Source organism: Oryzias melastigma, linkage group LG16 (genome assembly GCF_002922805.2).
Source record: "Oryzias melastigma strain HK-1 linkage group LG16, ASM292280v2, whole genome shotgun sequence".
Lineage (NCBI taxonomy): Eukaryota > Metazoa > Chordata > Actinopteri > Beloniformes > Adrianichthyidae > Oryzias > Oryzias melastigma.
The window spans coordinates 4,097-18,611 of NC_050527.1; the positions used below are offsets into that span (position 1 = coordinate 4,097).

At 36.7% G+C, this 14,515-nt stretch overlaps 1 protein-coding gene across 1 annotated transcript in view; it reads left to right on the forward strand.

The window, feature by feature from the left end:
* Positions 1-10,648: 10,648 nt before the first annotated feature.
* The window catches only part of sh3bp5b (SH3-domain binding protein 5b (BTK-associated)), a 28,681-nt gene continuing 24,814 nt past the window's right edge, over positions 10,649-14,515 (forward strand). The window contains exons 1-2 of the mRNA XM_024267408.2: positions 10,649-10,989; positions 13,069-13,131. Of these exons, the coding sequence (XP_024123176.1) occupies positions 10,912-10,989; positions 13,069-13,131 (141 nt within the window). The 5' untranslated portion in view covers positions 10,649-10,911. The remainder of the gene's footprint in view (positions 10,990-13,068; positions 13,132-14,515) is intronic.

Below are 14,515 nucleotides of genomic sequence, written 5' to 3' on the forward strand. Positions count from 1 at the left end.
ATGACCTAGGCGGCTGCTTAGGGTGCCATCTGCTGGAGGGTGCACCAAATCATAATGATTAGGCTATACATTTGTACCAGGCTCAGAATGCCCACCTGCCTGCCTTCCTTCAGTCCAGACCCGCGTCCAGCCTTCCAGCTCACCACCCACTTCCTTGTCCCTGAACTACCCTTAAAAGAGGGCTGCAAATGTGGGACCTAAATGGGTTTGTCTGCAGTTTCCGTGGTGGCCCCACCTGTGTTTGCCTACATTGACTTAAGTGGAGACTCAGTGGGTTAGTTTGTTATGCTAACTAGCTTTCCCGTGGATAGCATAGCATGCTGGCGAGCTCCGCTGCGAAATCCTACCGAGCTCTATTGTATTGAGGTTGCAAGGTCCGCTGTATCAAGTTTGCTAGCTCCACTCTGGTGAGCTAGCAAACTCTGCTGTCCACCAGGTGGCTGGCTAGCACAGTGAGCTAACCCACTGAGTCCCAGCTTAAGTAATTCTGGACAAACATAGCCCGAATCTTGGACGGGGACGGACGATCTGATCCGGGTCATTAAGGACCGGATCATGGAGGAGCAAAGGAAGACTGTTGGATTGAGCAGGATCTCCTGTAGTGGATGTGGTGCTAAGAACTATAAACTGTTCATCAGGCATCGTTTCGTATTTATAGTCAGCCTTAAAAAAATTCATTTTCATTTTGAATAAACGCATTGTATATTCTGTAAATGTGTGTTTCAGATAAAAAAAGCACAAATAAAAATGTTATTAGCATTTTTAGAAATGGTTTTTTTTTTTTTTATCACAGGAATCTGACAACTATTGTCAATTTTGATCAAAAACATACTACCCCCCTAGTGGCTACACTTGGGATGACGCCTAACTTTTTATGTAGCTACATCTGTCATTATTATTTTTAAAGGGTAACAAAACCCTAAATCAACTTTTTTTGGCTTTTGACCTCTTTAAATTGGGCTTTAAAAGTGCTGTATGTTGGTCATTACCAAATTTTTGACAAATGAAAACAAACTTGTTTAATTTTTAAAAATATAGTCAAAACTGTCTGTATGCTGCCCCCTACATGCTGAATCGAGGTATTACAATTGAATTTTGTGATTGGTCAAACCATTTAAGTCCCATGTCATTTCAGAAGTTCCACGTTAAGATCTGCAGCTCCAGTAATGGTAGCAGTCCTGTTCCCCATCAGGTAACTCCAACCCCATACACAACCTGTTAGTTCAAATCCGCATTGTGTACTACATGCTGCATTAACATATACATGGGCAAGTGAATGGCTCATCAATGACCCACCACGACACAACAATGGGCTCTCTGACTAGAGGGGGGGAACTCTTCCCTACGCAAATTTGTTCAGGCTCAGGGATTCTAGTGTTAAGGTTCACTTCCCCCTCACAACCTTAAGCTAACATTAGCACAGCAAAAAAAAAAAAAAAGTCAGCAAAATTATTGCTATCCAGCAGTGCTGTTTTGTGCCAGATACCAACTCAGACGGGGAAAACAAAGACTTTAATGGATCTACTGTGCTGTGAGACTTGCCCACCCATGCATGATGTGTCAAATACCTGGGCTTTTTCAAATTGTGGGGTTTTTTTCTGCTCCTGATCCTTCATGATTTGAATAAAAATTTTACACAAAAAAGCAGTTTTAATTTTAAATTCTTATATGTCCTCACAAGAAAAATGGTACAAGAACGTGTTAAAAACACCAAAAATCACTCCTGTTTTCATCAGAGGAAGTTTTTTTTTTTTTTTTTTTAAATCATCAAAGTTTGATTTTACATCTTTTTTGTGCTTGTACAGCCTGATGGCCCGTTCTGGTGATCTACTGGAATAACTGAAGAAAATGAGCTTCTTCAGAAAATGAAAAACTATGGAGGTACCACATGATTTCTGCGTCTGGTGAAAGCTGAGAACCCTTAAGTCCCGTCTGGTGTGTCGAGCTTCTGACTGAGAGCTCCTCTTTCAGGTCTACCACAAATTCCTGACCTGAACTATAAAAGTCATCAGGGAAGTTTTTGTTCACTTAACAATCAGGCATGAACAGGTTCTGCTGCAGTATCTGGATTATTTTCCTTAATGGATGAACACAAAGATCATGACCAGTCTATTTTTTCAATACTTTCTTCAAATACTAATGGATCCTACCACCGTGAACTCATGGCTGTCTTGGTCTGAAGATAAAATAAAGTCTGGAAAAAAAGTCATACTTAAGTCCTCTTAACAGAGTTGGCGGTTAGTAGGCTTCAGGGCCTCAGCAGAGTATGATCGAATGTATTTTCAATCATGTTTGGGGTTCTCACAGTTTTTTAACCATCTTTTTGCTCAAAACCCTTCTGTTTTAAGCCGTATGCATAAACTCTTTTTGAAATTCAGCCATAAAAAGAGTTCAAAAAAGCTAAAACATGAAAAGGAAAATTGCCTTTCTTATAATTATTTCTAAAACTGAAACAAATTACTGACATTAAGACTTTGTGGGTTTGATTTTTGCAATTTTCATTTAAAATGAACATTGTTTTAATTACAAATCTTTTGTAAATTGCATCATCGGCATTTAACAAACAAGACTTTTAGGACAAAACTAAGTTTTAGTTAAGAATAATTAATGAAGCCACCTAACCGATTTTAAATTAAAATCAAAGAGTAGAGCAGCAGGGTTCACTAACCTTGTTCCTGAGCAGACAACAACAAGAACAAAGTCATCCAGAACACGAGTCCGGCACAGACTTTCATTTTGAAGAGCGGCAGGTTGCAGTGTAGGTGAGATGAGGGCTGCAGCATCAACTAAAAATGGCAGCAGTGGTGCATCACAGTAAATGTGATGCACAAAGGGCTTCACGGTTTCAAAGCGGCGTCATTGTGTGGGTGTAGGATGTGCATCTAAGTGCTGCTGCATCCTCTCTGACCACCAACGGCAACATGTGAACACATATCAAGCTGTACAGTATTTGTTGGGGTGTATTTTTGTTGGGTTTTGAAATGCACCGTTATGTCACGTTGGGTAAAGTCCTGGCTGTTTTACACCCGTTAAAGAGTATTTAGACTATTATTGAAGTTTTGTTCTTTATCAAAGGGGGAAATCTGAAAAAGTTCCATTAATACTCATATATAAAATGTAAAGGAGAAAACGATGTAGTGATGGAAATTGGTGAAACCAAGATAAAGTGTATTTTCTGGTGTGGTTTTTCATTCATGCATGTCTCTGAGATGATCAGTGAATCTGGTGTCTGATTTTAATGAAAATCAAGGTGAAACTTCATAAACTAATCTGTGTAAGATGTTATTGTATGTGGAAAGATTTTTACAATTGTTTTTTTTTTCTTTTTATTGAAGCATGTATGTGTAATATGGTTTAGTTTATGGATTTAAAAAAATAGTTGTAAGTGTGTCTATGCTTAATAAATACATTAAAAAAGCTGCAGCAGCTCTACACTGAACCCACACTCATTGCTTTGCTTTTTGATTTTTTTTGTTTTTTGGTTGGAATATCTCTGTGGTGCTGGCTGACTGATAAATCCAATTAAAATAAAAATGCTGTTTTTGACACATTAGACTAATAATTTTTCCATGTTTTCTTCTCTACAAGCCAAAAACTGTACAAAATGTTTCAGACACAACAAAACTAAAGTATGTTCAGGTTTCTCTTAGTTCAGAGTAAATATTTCCACTTTACATTCTCCTGTATTTTTCAGAGTTTTTGACTTTGTGATCATTTTTAATGAATGATTATATGTTATTGTCCTTACTCAGTCACAAATATAAACTTATATGATCTGCATGTATTCCATTTCTGAGCTTGAGCTCAAACTGAATCAGAATCTGAGCTTGAAATTGAGCCACTTCAAGTCCAAAATATTAGAACATCCTGGAGATCTACATTCTACTGATTTCTGTTCTATATCCTGTTTATAACAGCATGAAGTCAAACATGTCAAATTTGCCTTTGTGTGTTTTTGATGTTGGTATATTGATTTAAAAATCCCTCATGGTTCAGTAAGTCTTTATCTTTTGAAGCTTTGGTTTACTGACTATTATTAACCACTAGATGGAGGCATTTTCCCTTTATAGTCATGCCGTGACGTTTTTTTATATCTTATTTTTTAAACAAATCTTTCAAGTCAATGAAAGAATATTCACATTAAAGTACTTTTTAAGGTGATTCTGGTTTTACAAACCTCTATTTACTGATGTCTTTGGGCCTCATTGTCTTGTTTTTATTGCAAGGTTGACTCACTTTGTTGTGAATTTTATACTGATATTGCTCTGACTTCTGCAATAAATTAGGTTACATGTTTTTTTTAAAAAACATATAAAATTAAATATATATTCCATTTAAATTATAATTAGATGTGAGGTCCCAATGCAATGTTTTATGTCTTTTCATATAAAACATTTTTACATGAGAAGTGAAAGTGGAAAAACCATTTAGAAATGTCAGATTGGATAAATTGAGGTAAAACAGAGTTATATTTCCTCAGAGCGTCAAAAGGTAACAACAAACGACCAATTTCACTTTTTTTTGCTTCCTGTTACAACAGTTAACAGGATTATAACTCATGGAGGGCTTAAATTATACACAGAGAACTTTTTACTTTTCAGAAACGACCTCTAAATTTATTCTCAATTATCCAATGTGTCTCTTTGATTGTGTCTTAAATCATAGTTTTGACCTTACATTGAGAGAAGGCGAAAAGAGGTCAGATACCTAGAAAGTCACTCTTCTGCAGGATATGAGAAATTCTTTATATTTCCATGCTTTTATGCAGGGATCATGTCCATCTTGTCTTATTTCAGCAGTTGAATGCATTTCTTCCTAAGTTCTCCATTTCACTGAAAAATAAGCATTGAGAGGTACCTTCTTTTTTGCAGAATAACTATTTACCAATTTGTTTTCAACAAATGTACTCAAAAGAAATAGTTCTTCATAATATATTAGGGTCTGTAAAGTAATCAAATCACACTGTCATGGTTTCAATAAGCTGCATGTTGTTGTTCAGATGAGGCTAGAAGGCATTAAAGTCTGGAGGCTTTATAAAAAATGATGATCATATAATTAAGAAATCAAAAGTTAAATGTTGGTTCAGGAGAAAGACAAAGGTTTTTAATTGTTTAAGCAGATGGACCAGTAGGCTGTGGCTGGTCTACAATAGAGTTGAGGGTAGTGAGTTGATGGGTCACAGATTTGTCAGAATCTTCACCCATAATTCCTAGTAACTGTATGAAACAGAAAGAGAGCCAGGAGAACAGACAGAAGAGGGCAGCAGAGGACACACAGTCAGCTTTCTTCATTAATCTGGTTTCTTAAATGCCAAACAAATCCAAAACCTGGTTTCCACAACCAGAAGGGACAGAATAGGAAAATCTAGTTTCCTTAGTTACATTTCTGCCAGGAAAATCCACTTTCTTTAAGAGTGCAATATTGGCAAAATGTTGATTTTGTAAATTAATTTCTGTAAAAAAAATCAGGTTATGTAAGAATATGTAAATACACCAGATTTGCAGTGAATGAATGCGTTCATTATAAATTCAGAAAATAATAGTTTTATACTCATAACCTATTTTTCAGACTCCCCTAAACATGAATCGTCTTGACAGGCTGCCTGAAAAAAAATCTCTTTCTTATAAACTAAAAAGATTACAGTTTGTAGCCAGAAACTCAGAGAAGTGGTAACAAAACACAACATAACCAGATCTGAAAAGATTATTTTTAGTCTGTTTTGGTTCTGCAGCTGAACCTGGTCAATATACATTAATAGAATCAAACAGTTGAAGGTTTATAATTCAAGCTTATTTATTAGCTTTTGGATTTAGTTGTTCATCAATAATTAACTCCTGTTTAAAGTGTCGGAGAAGCAAATAAAAGGTTCATTTTCAATAAGACTAAAGTGGAAAAAGAAGAAACATATCAAGCTTAAAATATACCAGCTGGAAAACACAAACAAAGAAGAATTCAAAACCAAATCCGTACCGCAGCTCACCTATAACACTTTGGATCTCAGGTGCATTAATATAGATGCCTCATTGAATTAAAGCAATTTATAATTAACAATTGGCTATTTTTTTTCTACCACAAAGCCTAAAAACTTTAAAAAAATAACACACACACAAAATAAATAATCTTTTCATGTACTGGATTTAACCTTAAATGTTGTTTTTTGATAATGGAGATGAATAAAAAAACTGTAATCGATCCGATTGTACATTTTCAACTAGTACAGTAAATCTATAAAGCAACAAATAAAATTAAAAAAATCTTTTTTGTTTTGCCACTTTGGACAAACAAAAATCTTTTTTTTTCTTAATGTTTCACATTCTAAAAAAGTTTCCTCTTACTTATTATTGTGTTGTAACATGTCAGCATTAATTAAAAGATGATGTTGAGAAACACTTTCTAATTCTTTTTAAAAAAGCTCCCTTACTGTATTATAAAAGTACTACGTAACAAACATCTGGGCGTTCTCACATTTTACGTTTTTTTTCCTCATGTTTGGCACCTTGTCTTTGTGTCAGACTCGAAGCTGACTCTCTTATCAGGCAGCAGAGCGAGAGCCTGCAGGGAGTGATTTTAAATAAAGTTAAACAGATACAATCTGCTTCTCTTCTGCTGTGAATGCCAGCTCTGTCTGAATGGTATGTTCGACACAAGACACATTCTTAACTCTTCCATGCACATATCCTCTATTTTCTAGACATTTAGCTGACACTTTCATTCACTCACAAAGAGGCCACAAGGCAGATTTAAATACTAGCATAACAAACAAGCACTGATGTGTGGAGGGAAAGGAAAATACAGAAATCAACCTAGGAGGCTGGACTTTATCAGACTTTTATTTCAATTTTGAATAAGATGAATCTGCTGGTTTTCAGAGGGATCTGCTTGTTTTTGAAACCAACAGGACAGCTGGAAATGTTGAATGGATGTTTTTCTTAAAAATGCTTTTAGATAATAAAAACTACATAGTTTAATCCAATGTTGGGCAAGACCCTTTGTGCTACTATCTAACTATGTAGCCACAAGGGGTCTCACGTCTGGGTCTCCCCGTGCCGGTCCCCAGCCCGGGTAAAATACAGGCATGTGTCAGTAAGAGCATTGGCATAAACTCTCTGCTAAACCACCTGTGCAAAGCAATGAAAGCTACTTTGCTGCTGCAACCCCTGAAAAGATAAACCGATCAACAATAGAAATGCACGACTTTATAACAGTATTAGACTAGAGCACTCTGTTTAAACCTTTATTGATAAAACCTTTCACACTGTGTCAGAGTTTTAATGTTTCCACTGGCTGCTTGTATTTCTGAAACTTGAAGTTTATGCTACTTCCTCAGTTCCATTTATATTTTTAGTTAATGGTTCACCTCACTCTTTACGTGGCTTTGAGTTGCTACTTTCAATGCAACTGCTCTGGTTACTAATGCACAAATACAGCAATCCTTCCGTAAAGACGCTGGGAAAAATCTGTTATTTTAGCAAATGTTGTCATGTGAAGGCTTGTTATTGTTTTTTTTTTATTAAAGTTGCACTGAAATCCTCTTTTGATCTATTTAAAAGGGCTCCCAGGAGGTCTTATAGTGGTGATTATGCAGATTTTAGCCAAAAAAGTTTTTAAAATCTGTTGTTTTCTAGAATTGAGTTTCTGTATTCATTAAAGAATTTGATTCTGAGTTGTGAGCGAAACTGCTGTAGTGAGCAACCCCGCCCCCCTTCCCTTCTCATTGCTGAGAGCTCTCATTTAAAGTGGAGTAGAGAGCTTGTTGCCGGCCCGGCATCAAATGTTTTAAATACTCATAAATCCAATTTTGAGCTTGATTTCTTGTTAAATATACCAAAAAACATAATTTTCATTGGAGTGGGTCTTTAATTTCTATCTTGCATCTTTAAAGTTTAGGTTTTACCAAATTACAAATACCTATTTTAACAACATTTGGAACAAATCGATCTTCATGAGAACAAATATCCTCCTCTGCAGAAGCAACAGTGTCGTTCCACCATGTGGTCATCAGGTTGCTTTCTTTTACTATCTTCTCTCATTATATCAATAACAATTGGATTTCTAAAGTCAGCTCTTCTTTGCTGAACATAGCAATTACTTATGTTGACAGTAAGCTAATAGCATGTTTGCACAGAGGTCGATAAGTCAGGAGTGTGACCGACATTTGGACGCGGCGAGAGGACACTGCAGACTACTTCATCCTTTTTAAAACACTTTGGCATCTGGTGTTATTCAGACAAACGACTTGCAGCTCAAGGAGACGCAGAACATGCTGATGTGAGACTGGAGCTCTGTCAGGCTCCACTGGTTACCACTCAGGATGCTGGGCGGGTCGTTGCTCTGCACTCACCATGTTCTGCAAAGTATTTGTTGATTCTTTGAATTCATTAAGCAGAAGATTTTATTGCTTCTTGTGCATTATTGAAGTTTTAATTTAAACTTAAAATCTGTGCAGAAAGACAGTTTATTTAAAAAAGTCAAGTATGCATCTTCAATTTATAAGGATGTACAAGAGCATAAAATCCCAAATTTAACAAACTTTCCATCTTCTCTTCGCTTGATTTGAGAGGCGTTCTATAACAGAAATGCTGGCGGCAAAGTTCTTTCAAATGTTTTGTTTATTTCTTCCTCTGTTCCTCTGAATGGTTTGAATCGCAGTTGCTCCATCAGCGTCAGCCCCTGAGGTAAAGGGTCAACAGTGCCGGTTATGCAACCTGTAAAATGCCCCTCACTCTAGTGTGGTTTTGACTGCTCAGCAATCAGAACTTTCTCCTTGCGTGAGCAGGAGGAATGAAAACAAAGTCCAACGTTAAGAGGCAGCATTCCAAAAGAAAACAGTTTCTTAAAGCCTCTGCATTTGGGGGTTTATCTGAAATATATTGAGTGAATAGATATGAAAATGAAGAATGCAATGAAGAACACCCGCTGCACGCTCTTTGTGTGCAGCTTAACTGTTAGATCTTAGGAAATTAGACAATTAGACAATCAGAGGCACCTGCACAACCGGTGTGTGCAGCATTTGTGTGTGGTCAGTACTCGGACCTGACTAATGACTGGACTGCAGTATGATAGCATTACCGTCTGTCATAACTCCTTGTAACTTATATTACTCTAACAAATACTTCACAATACCTTATGAATGACAGATATAAGTACCACATTCAGTACATTCTTTAAGGTGGCTGGACGAGCCTCAAGGGAACAGCAAGACACACCTGCTCCCTTTAAGATGCGGATATGTGACCCTCCATGGGCCCGGTCAACCCAAAACCAGCATCACCTGTACAGGTGACTAAAGACTTCGCCGTCCCTGAGCACTGACAGTAAAGAGTTTGTAAGTGTATTTTAGTTGGGAGAGAGCTGGGTTGTCGTCATCACTGTCTCTTCTGTTGGCTCATAGTAACGTTGTGAAAATTCAGTGATGTGTGTTTGAACTAGAGGGTAGTTTTCAACAAGAGAAAGAGGAAGTCGATTCATGAAGAAGTATTGTGGTACACCTTTCACTTCCTATTGCTTTTCCAGAGTGTTCAAAGCACAAAAGTGAGGTCAGAGTTTTTAACTAGTTTGCACGGAGAAACAGAATGAAGAAAGGAACATCCATGTGTGGTTAATGGCTGTTTCATTAAGACAAATGTAGTGTGCATCTTTTTTTGAAAAAGAAAGTGGGATGGATTATAAATGACAACATTGTGCTGGATGTCTGAAGTTTTACAGAAATATTTACTCTGGTGCACACAGTGGTCATAAGTTTTGAAACATGTTGGAAAACTGCCTTCAAAAAACAATTTTGTTGGTTTCTAAATGAAAACTTACTTGGACTTCTGTACTCGAAAAAGTATACAATACTTGAGTATTTTGTCTTTAGGGGGAAATTTGTTGTTGTACACATTCATTTTAAGGTTTTTAGAAGTTCAGGGATAAATTCCCATTTCAATTCACATCTATTTTTAAAGCAAAACATTACTACATATTGCTACTAAAGTGTTTTATCAAGATTAAATGTTAATTTAAAATTTTAAAACCTTATTTTTAAAAGAAATTTGTATTAAGTTACATTTGTGTGTTGACAGGTGTAAATAGGATTGTAACAATACATTTTGCACAAAAACATTTAAAAAATCAATTATTATAATGTTCTCTTTTTTTCAAAATTGATACTTTCATAAACAGTATGGTCTATAGAACTGGGATTAGGAAATGATTTAATGCAATCAATCTGAGGTTTGAATAATAGAAAACTACAAACCATGCATCCTTTTTCTTTAAAAATATGTCTTCATTATTTCTGATGCAAAAATTCTTATTTTAATTATTTACAATCACAAGTGTTATTGTTTAAACTGTTTTTAACAGTATAATAGTAATTTGTAGCACATTTTACCTGATTCAAGGTTCAATGGTGGCACAAGCCTTGCCATTGGCCAGTGTCATGCCCAAGGGCACTTTGGAAGACAGAGCAGAAACCAAACCTGTGATCCTCTGATACCTCTGTACCATGGCTGCTCAAAGAAAATCTGTTTTTGTGTGAAACTAATGATAAATTAAAAATAAATTAAACTGTCTTGAATCAATAGGGATTCTATTTAAAATTGGGATAGAAATGATTGGTGATGTGGCTCCACAGCTGTGCCACGGATCACCCCTCATACCTCTGCCGCCTCCTCTAAGGGGGCGTTCCCCCTCTGTAGCTCTGTGGCTCATTTCACCGGGCTGCTCAGAGGACAGCGGGTCGCAGAGGAGCGGTGCAGCTGGTCCGGCTGGGCAGAAACGAGCAGCGATGTTGGAAAAGAGCGACTGTTTAATTTAACGAGTGTCTGAGAACAAATGTGAGAGGTAGAGGAGCCGGCTCGCGGTGAACCCAGATGTGCCGTGCCTCTCCTGGCTGTAGCGTCCGTCTTTGTTAGCCTCTTCACTCCCAACATGGATCGTTCAGAGAAGGAGAGCAGGTCGGATGAAGAAGCCGATTATGAAGACGAGGAGGTGGACCCCAGAATCCAGGTATTTATCTATTTATTTTTTATTTTTTTATTGTAATGTCGTCGTCCCCCGTAAGTATTAAAAATGAAAAAAACCCACTGAGTTTGGCTAACAGAGATTTCCTAGCTTGTTTCAGCCACAAACTGCGCTTATTTTCATTGTTTGACATTTATTTTAATTGAAAACATTATTTTAATTTTTTTTAATGTATTTTATGTAGCAGGTTGTGCTTTTAAAACATTTCCCCCATAACACCAATACATCTTCTAACGCAAATTACAAAGACCCCAAACCCCAGTTTAGATTTTCAAAATAAAATTAGGGTTTGTGAATAATTTTGATTCGAGACACATAAAAAAAGAGTGCAATTTAACACAACATTTCCCCCAAATTCTTGAACTGTGCCTAAAGAACATTTGAATGAGTTACACAAGTTAACAAATGACCTAACTGCTCATGCAAAGTAAAAACACAAAAAAGTCACCATGTCACCTAATGTTAGTATCTTATATCTAAGGATGTTGTGTACTTTAGTGTCTTTAAATGGTCCTCATGTCATCACATTTAACAACAAATCATCAGATTTTGCATTGCTGACTAATATAAATAGTGCAACATCTTCAAAAGTGTGAAGGATTGGACTAATCCACTGAAGGGTATGGGTGTTCCTGTTGGTCATTCAGTAGATTCATCACAATGATTTGGAGTAGGGAGCTTGTGGCCTGCCCAATATTCTCTTTTTCAAACTGCATTTAAAAAAATCTGATTGTGATTCACAAATACTTAGAAATTCAATTTGGTGCTTCATATTCTTAACATAGGTCCTCCGTCATCAAGAATATGTTAAAAACACCAAAACATGATTTTCACTGGAGTGGGTCTCTAAGATTTGTATTGGAATTGGTCTAAATCAATTGCAGTGTGTACTTTTTCAGTTTAGAAGCTTCTGCTGAATAATAAAGACCTTACATGTTTCTATATTGTTTGTAGATCTGGAGAAAGCTTATGACAGAGTGCCCACAGAGGAACTGTGGTATTGTATGAGGAAGTCCAGAGTGACAGAAGTATGTTTAAGCAGTGCAGGAGGTGTATGAGGGCTGTAAGACAGTGGTGAGGTGTGCAGTAGGGGTGACAGAAGACTTCAAGGTGGATTATGATGTTTGCAGATGATATTGTGATTTGTAGCGAGAGCAGGGAATTGGTGGAGGAGAAGCTAGAGAGGGGGAGGTTTTCTCTGGAGAGGAGATGAATGAAGGTTAGCCGCAGCAAGATGGAGAACATGTGTGTGAATAAGAGGAACACAAGTGGAAGAGTGAGGTTACAGGGAGAGGAGATAAAGAAGGTTGAAAATTTTAAGTATCTTAGGTTAATAGTCCAGAGAGTGTGAAGTGAAGAAGTGAGTGCAGGCAGGTTGGAATAGGTGGAAAAAAGTGTAGGAAGAGTTTTTGCTCAAACGAAAGTAAAGGTGTAAAAAACTGTGGTGAGATCAGCCATGTTGTTCAGCCAAGAGACAGAGAAGAAAAGACAGCAAGCAGAGCTGGAGGAAGCAGAGGTGAAGATGCTGAAGTTCTCCGGGGGAGTGACCAGGATGGATCAGGAACGAGGACATCAGAGGAGCAGCACATGTTAGAAGTTTTGGAGATAAAGTCAGAGAGGACAGACTGAGATGGTTTGGACATGTTCAGAGGAGAGACAGTGAATATATTGGTAGAAGGATGCTGAGTCTAGAGAAATGAGGTTCATGAAGACATGAAGGTATCTGGTGTTAGAGTAGAGGTTAGGTGGAGGAACCTGAAGAGAAAACTGAAAGAAAAAGTAGAAGAAATAGTTTCTATATTTGTTGGTGTTTTGTGAACTTGTAAAAGCTGCAGCAGTGATTATTGCAATAATCTGTGTATATACCATTAAGTCCACCATGATCCTTGATTTTGTTAACATTAAATTCAAGTAAACAGGAGATTTAAGATATTTTATTGGATTTTTTTTAATTTTCTAGCACATTTTTAACTTCATTTGTGGTATTTAAAATTCCACAGATGGGATTGCTTCTCCTTTTTTCCCATTTGCTTTATTGTTTATTTGTCCATCTTTCTCTTTCAGGGAGAGCTGGAGAAACTCAACCAGGCCAGTGACGACATCAACAGATGTGAAACAGAGCTGGAGGTCAGTGTATTTAAATGTAATCTGCTCTATATTGTTATTTTTGTTGTTGTATGTAATTCAGGTTTGTGCTTGTAAGCTTATGTATGCTCTATTATTATTATTTATTCACTGGTATGACATAAAAGGTTACAGAAAACTACAACCCTGTGTACTAAAATCAGTTTTAATTGTACAAAAACTGATCATTCCTATAGAATCCTTATTAAGTTGAGAAAAAAATATGAAAGGACTAAAATATTCTGCAATTCCATATAAAAAGTGTCATTTTATTGTGGACTCAATTGACTTTGATGGAGCAAAGTTCAATTTCAATCAGAGCATCTTTTACATAATAGTTTGAAAGTTAAACCACAATAGAATCCTAGCATCACAGACACCAGGCCAGCTTTTTAACAAGCCTTTTAAATGATCTTTGAATCCCACTAAAGGCAGAAAAAGCTGATGACTTCTATTTATGTAGGTCAACGACATTCTGTGCTGTTATAAAGCGATGCAAGTCCAAAGTCCTGATACAGTCTAGAGTTTACTGTACGAAGAGAATAGAAAATCTGTTCAATTCAGTTTTCTATATCTACCTACACTGGTGAAGGCATCCAACACATTTTCATGTTTCCACCTTGGTTTAGATGCTTCTTTTTTAGTTAAAGTGGTGTTTTTGACTTCTTTGACTCTGTGCTGGACTGGTGGTTTTGTTCCTTTGATTTCCTCGGGAAGAGAACAAGTTTGGGGTTTGATGTACTTATTTCTGAGACCTTTTAGCACCTCGTAAGTGACATTGGTTGTTGCACTCCTTTATATAAAAACATTGTACGCTGTACCATAAGAAGATCAACACTAATCCATAATTTCTCTCATCACTCTTGGGATTCTGAATAGGAAGTCTGAAGTTTGACGGACACATATTAACAATAATGTGCTGAAAAAAGCCAGTTGGAGAGGTCAAAGTATAGTAAAGAGAATGTTCTGTTTAGTCAGTAAACTTTTAAAAAATTAGGATGTATATATGTATATATTTGGCGTAAAGTTGGACTTCTTCACATGGGAGCCAATTAGAATTTGGTCCCTATAATAGACGGCCTCCAGTGGTTTTCTTAGGAACTGCAACATATGCAAAAAAAAATTTCCACTCCAGCTATATTTTCTGTCGTAAATCGTTCTCAGTGGCTTTTTAAATTATGAAATATGAAATTTTTAGTCTAATTCAAAAGGCCTTTTTTTATTTTATGTACTGCGGCATTAGCTCGCGCGGAAGCTTATAGCTCAAAGCTAACTTTAGCAGTGCAGCAATAACAATGAGCAATATTAAATCAATCCAGTTGTACAATTTTAAGCCAGAATCGGAATTCACTACAGTAAAAGTGTTGAACGCTCATCATGTCTCACA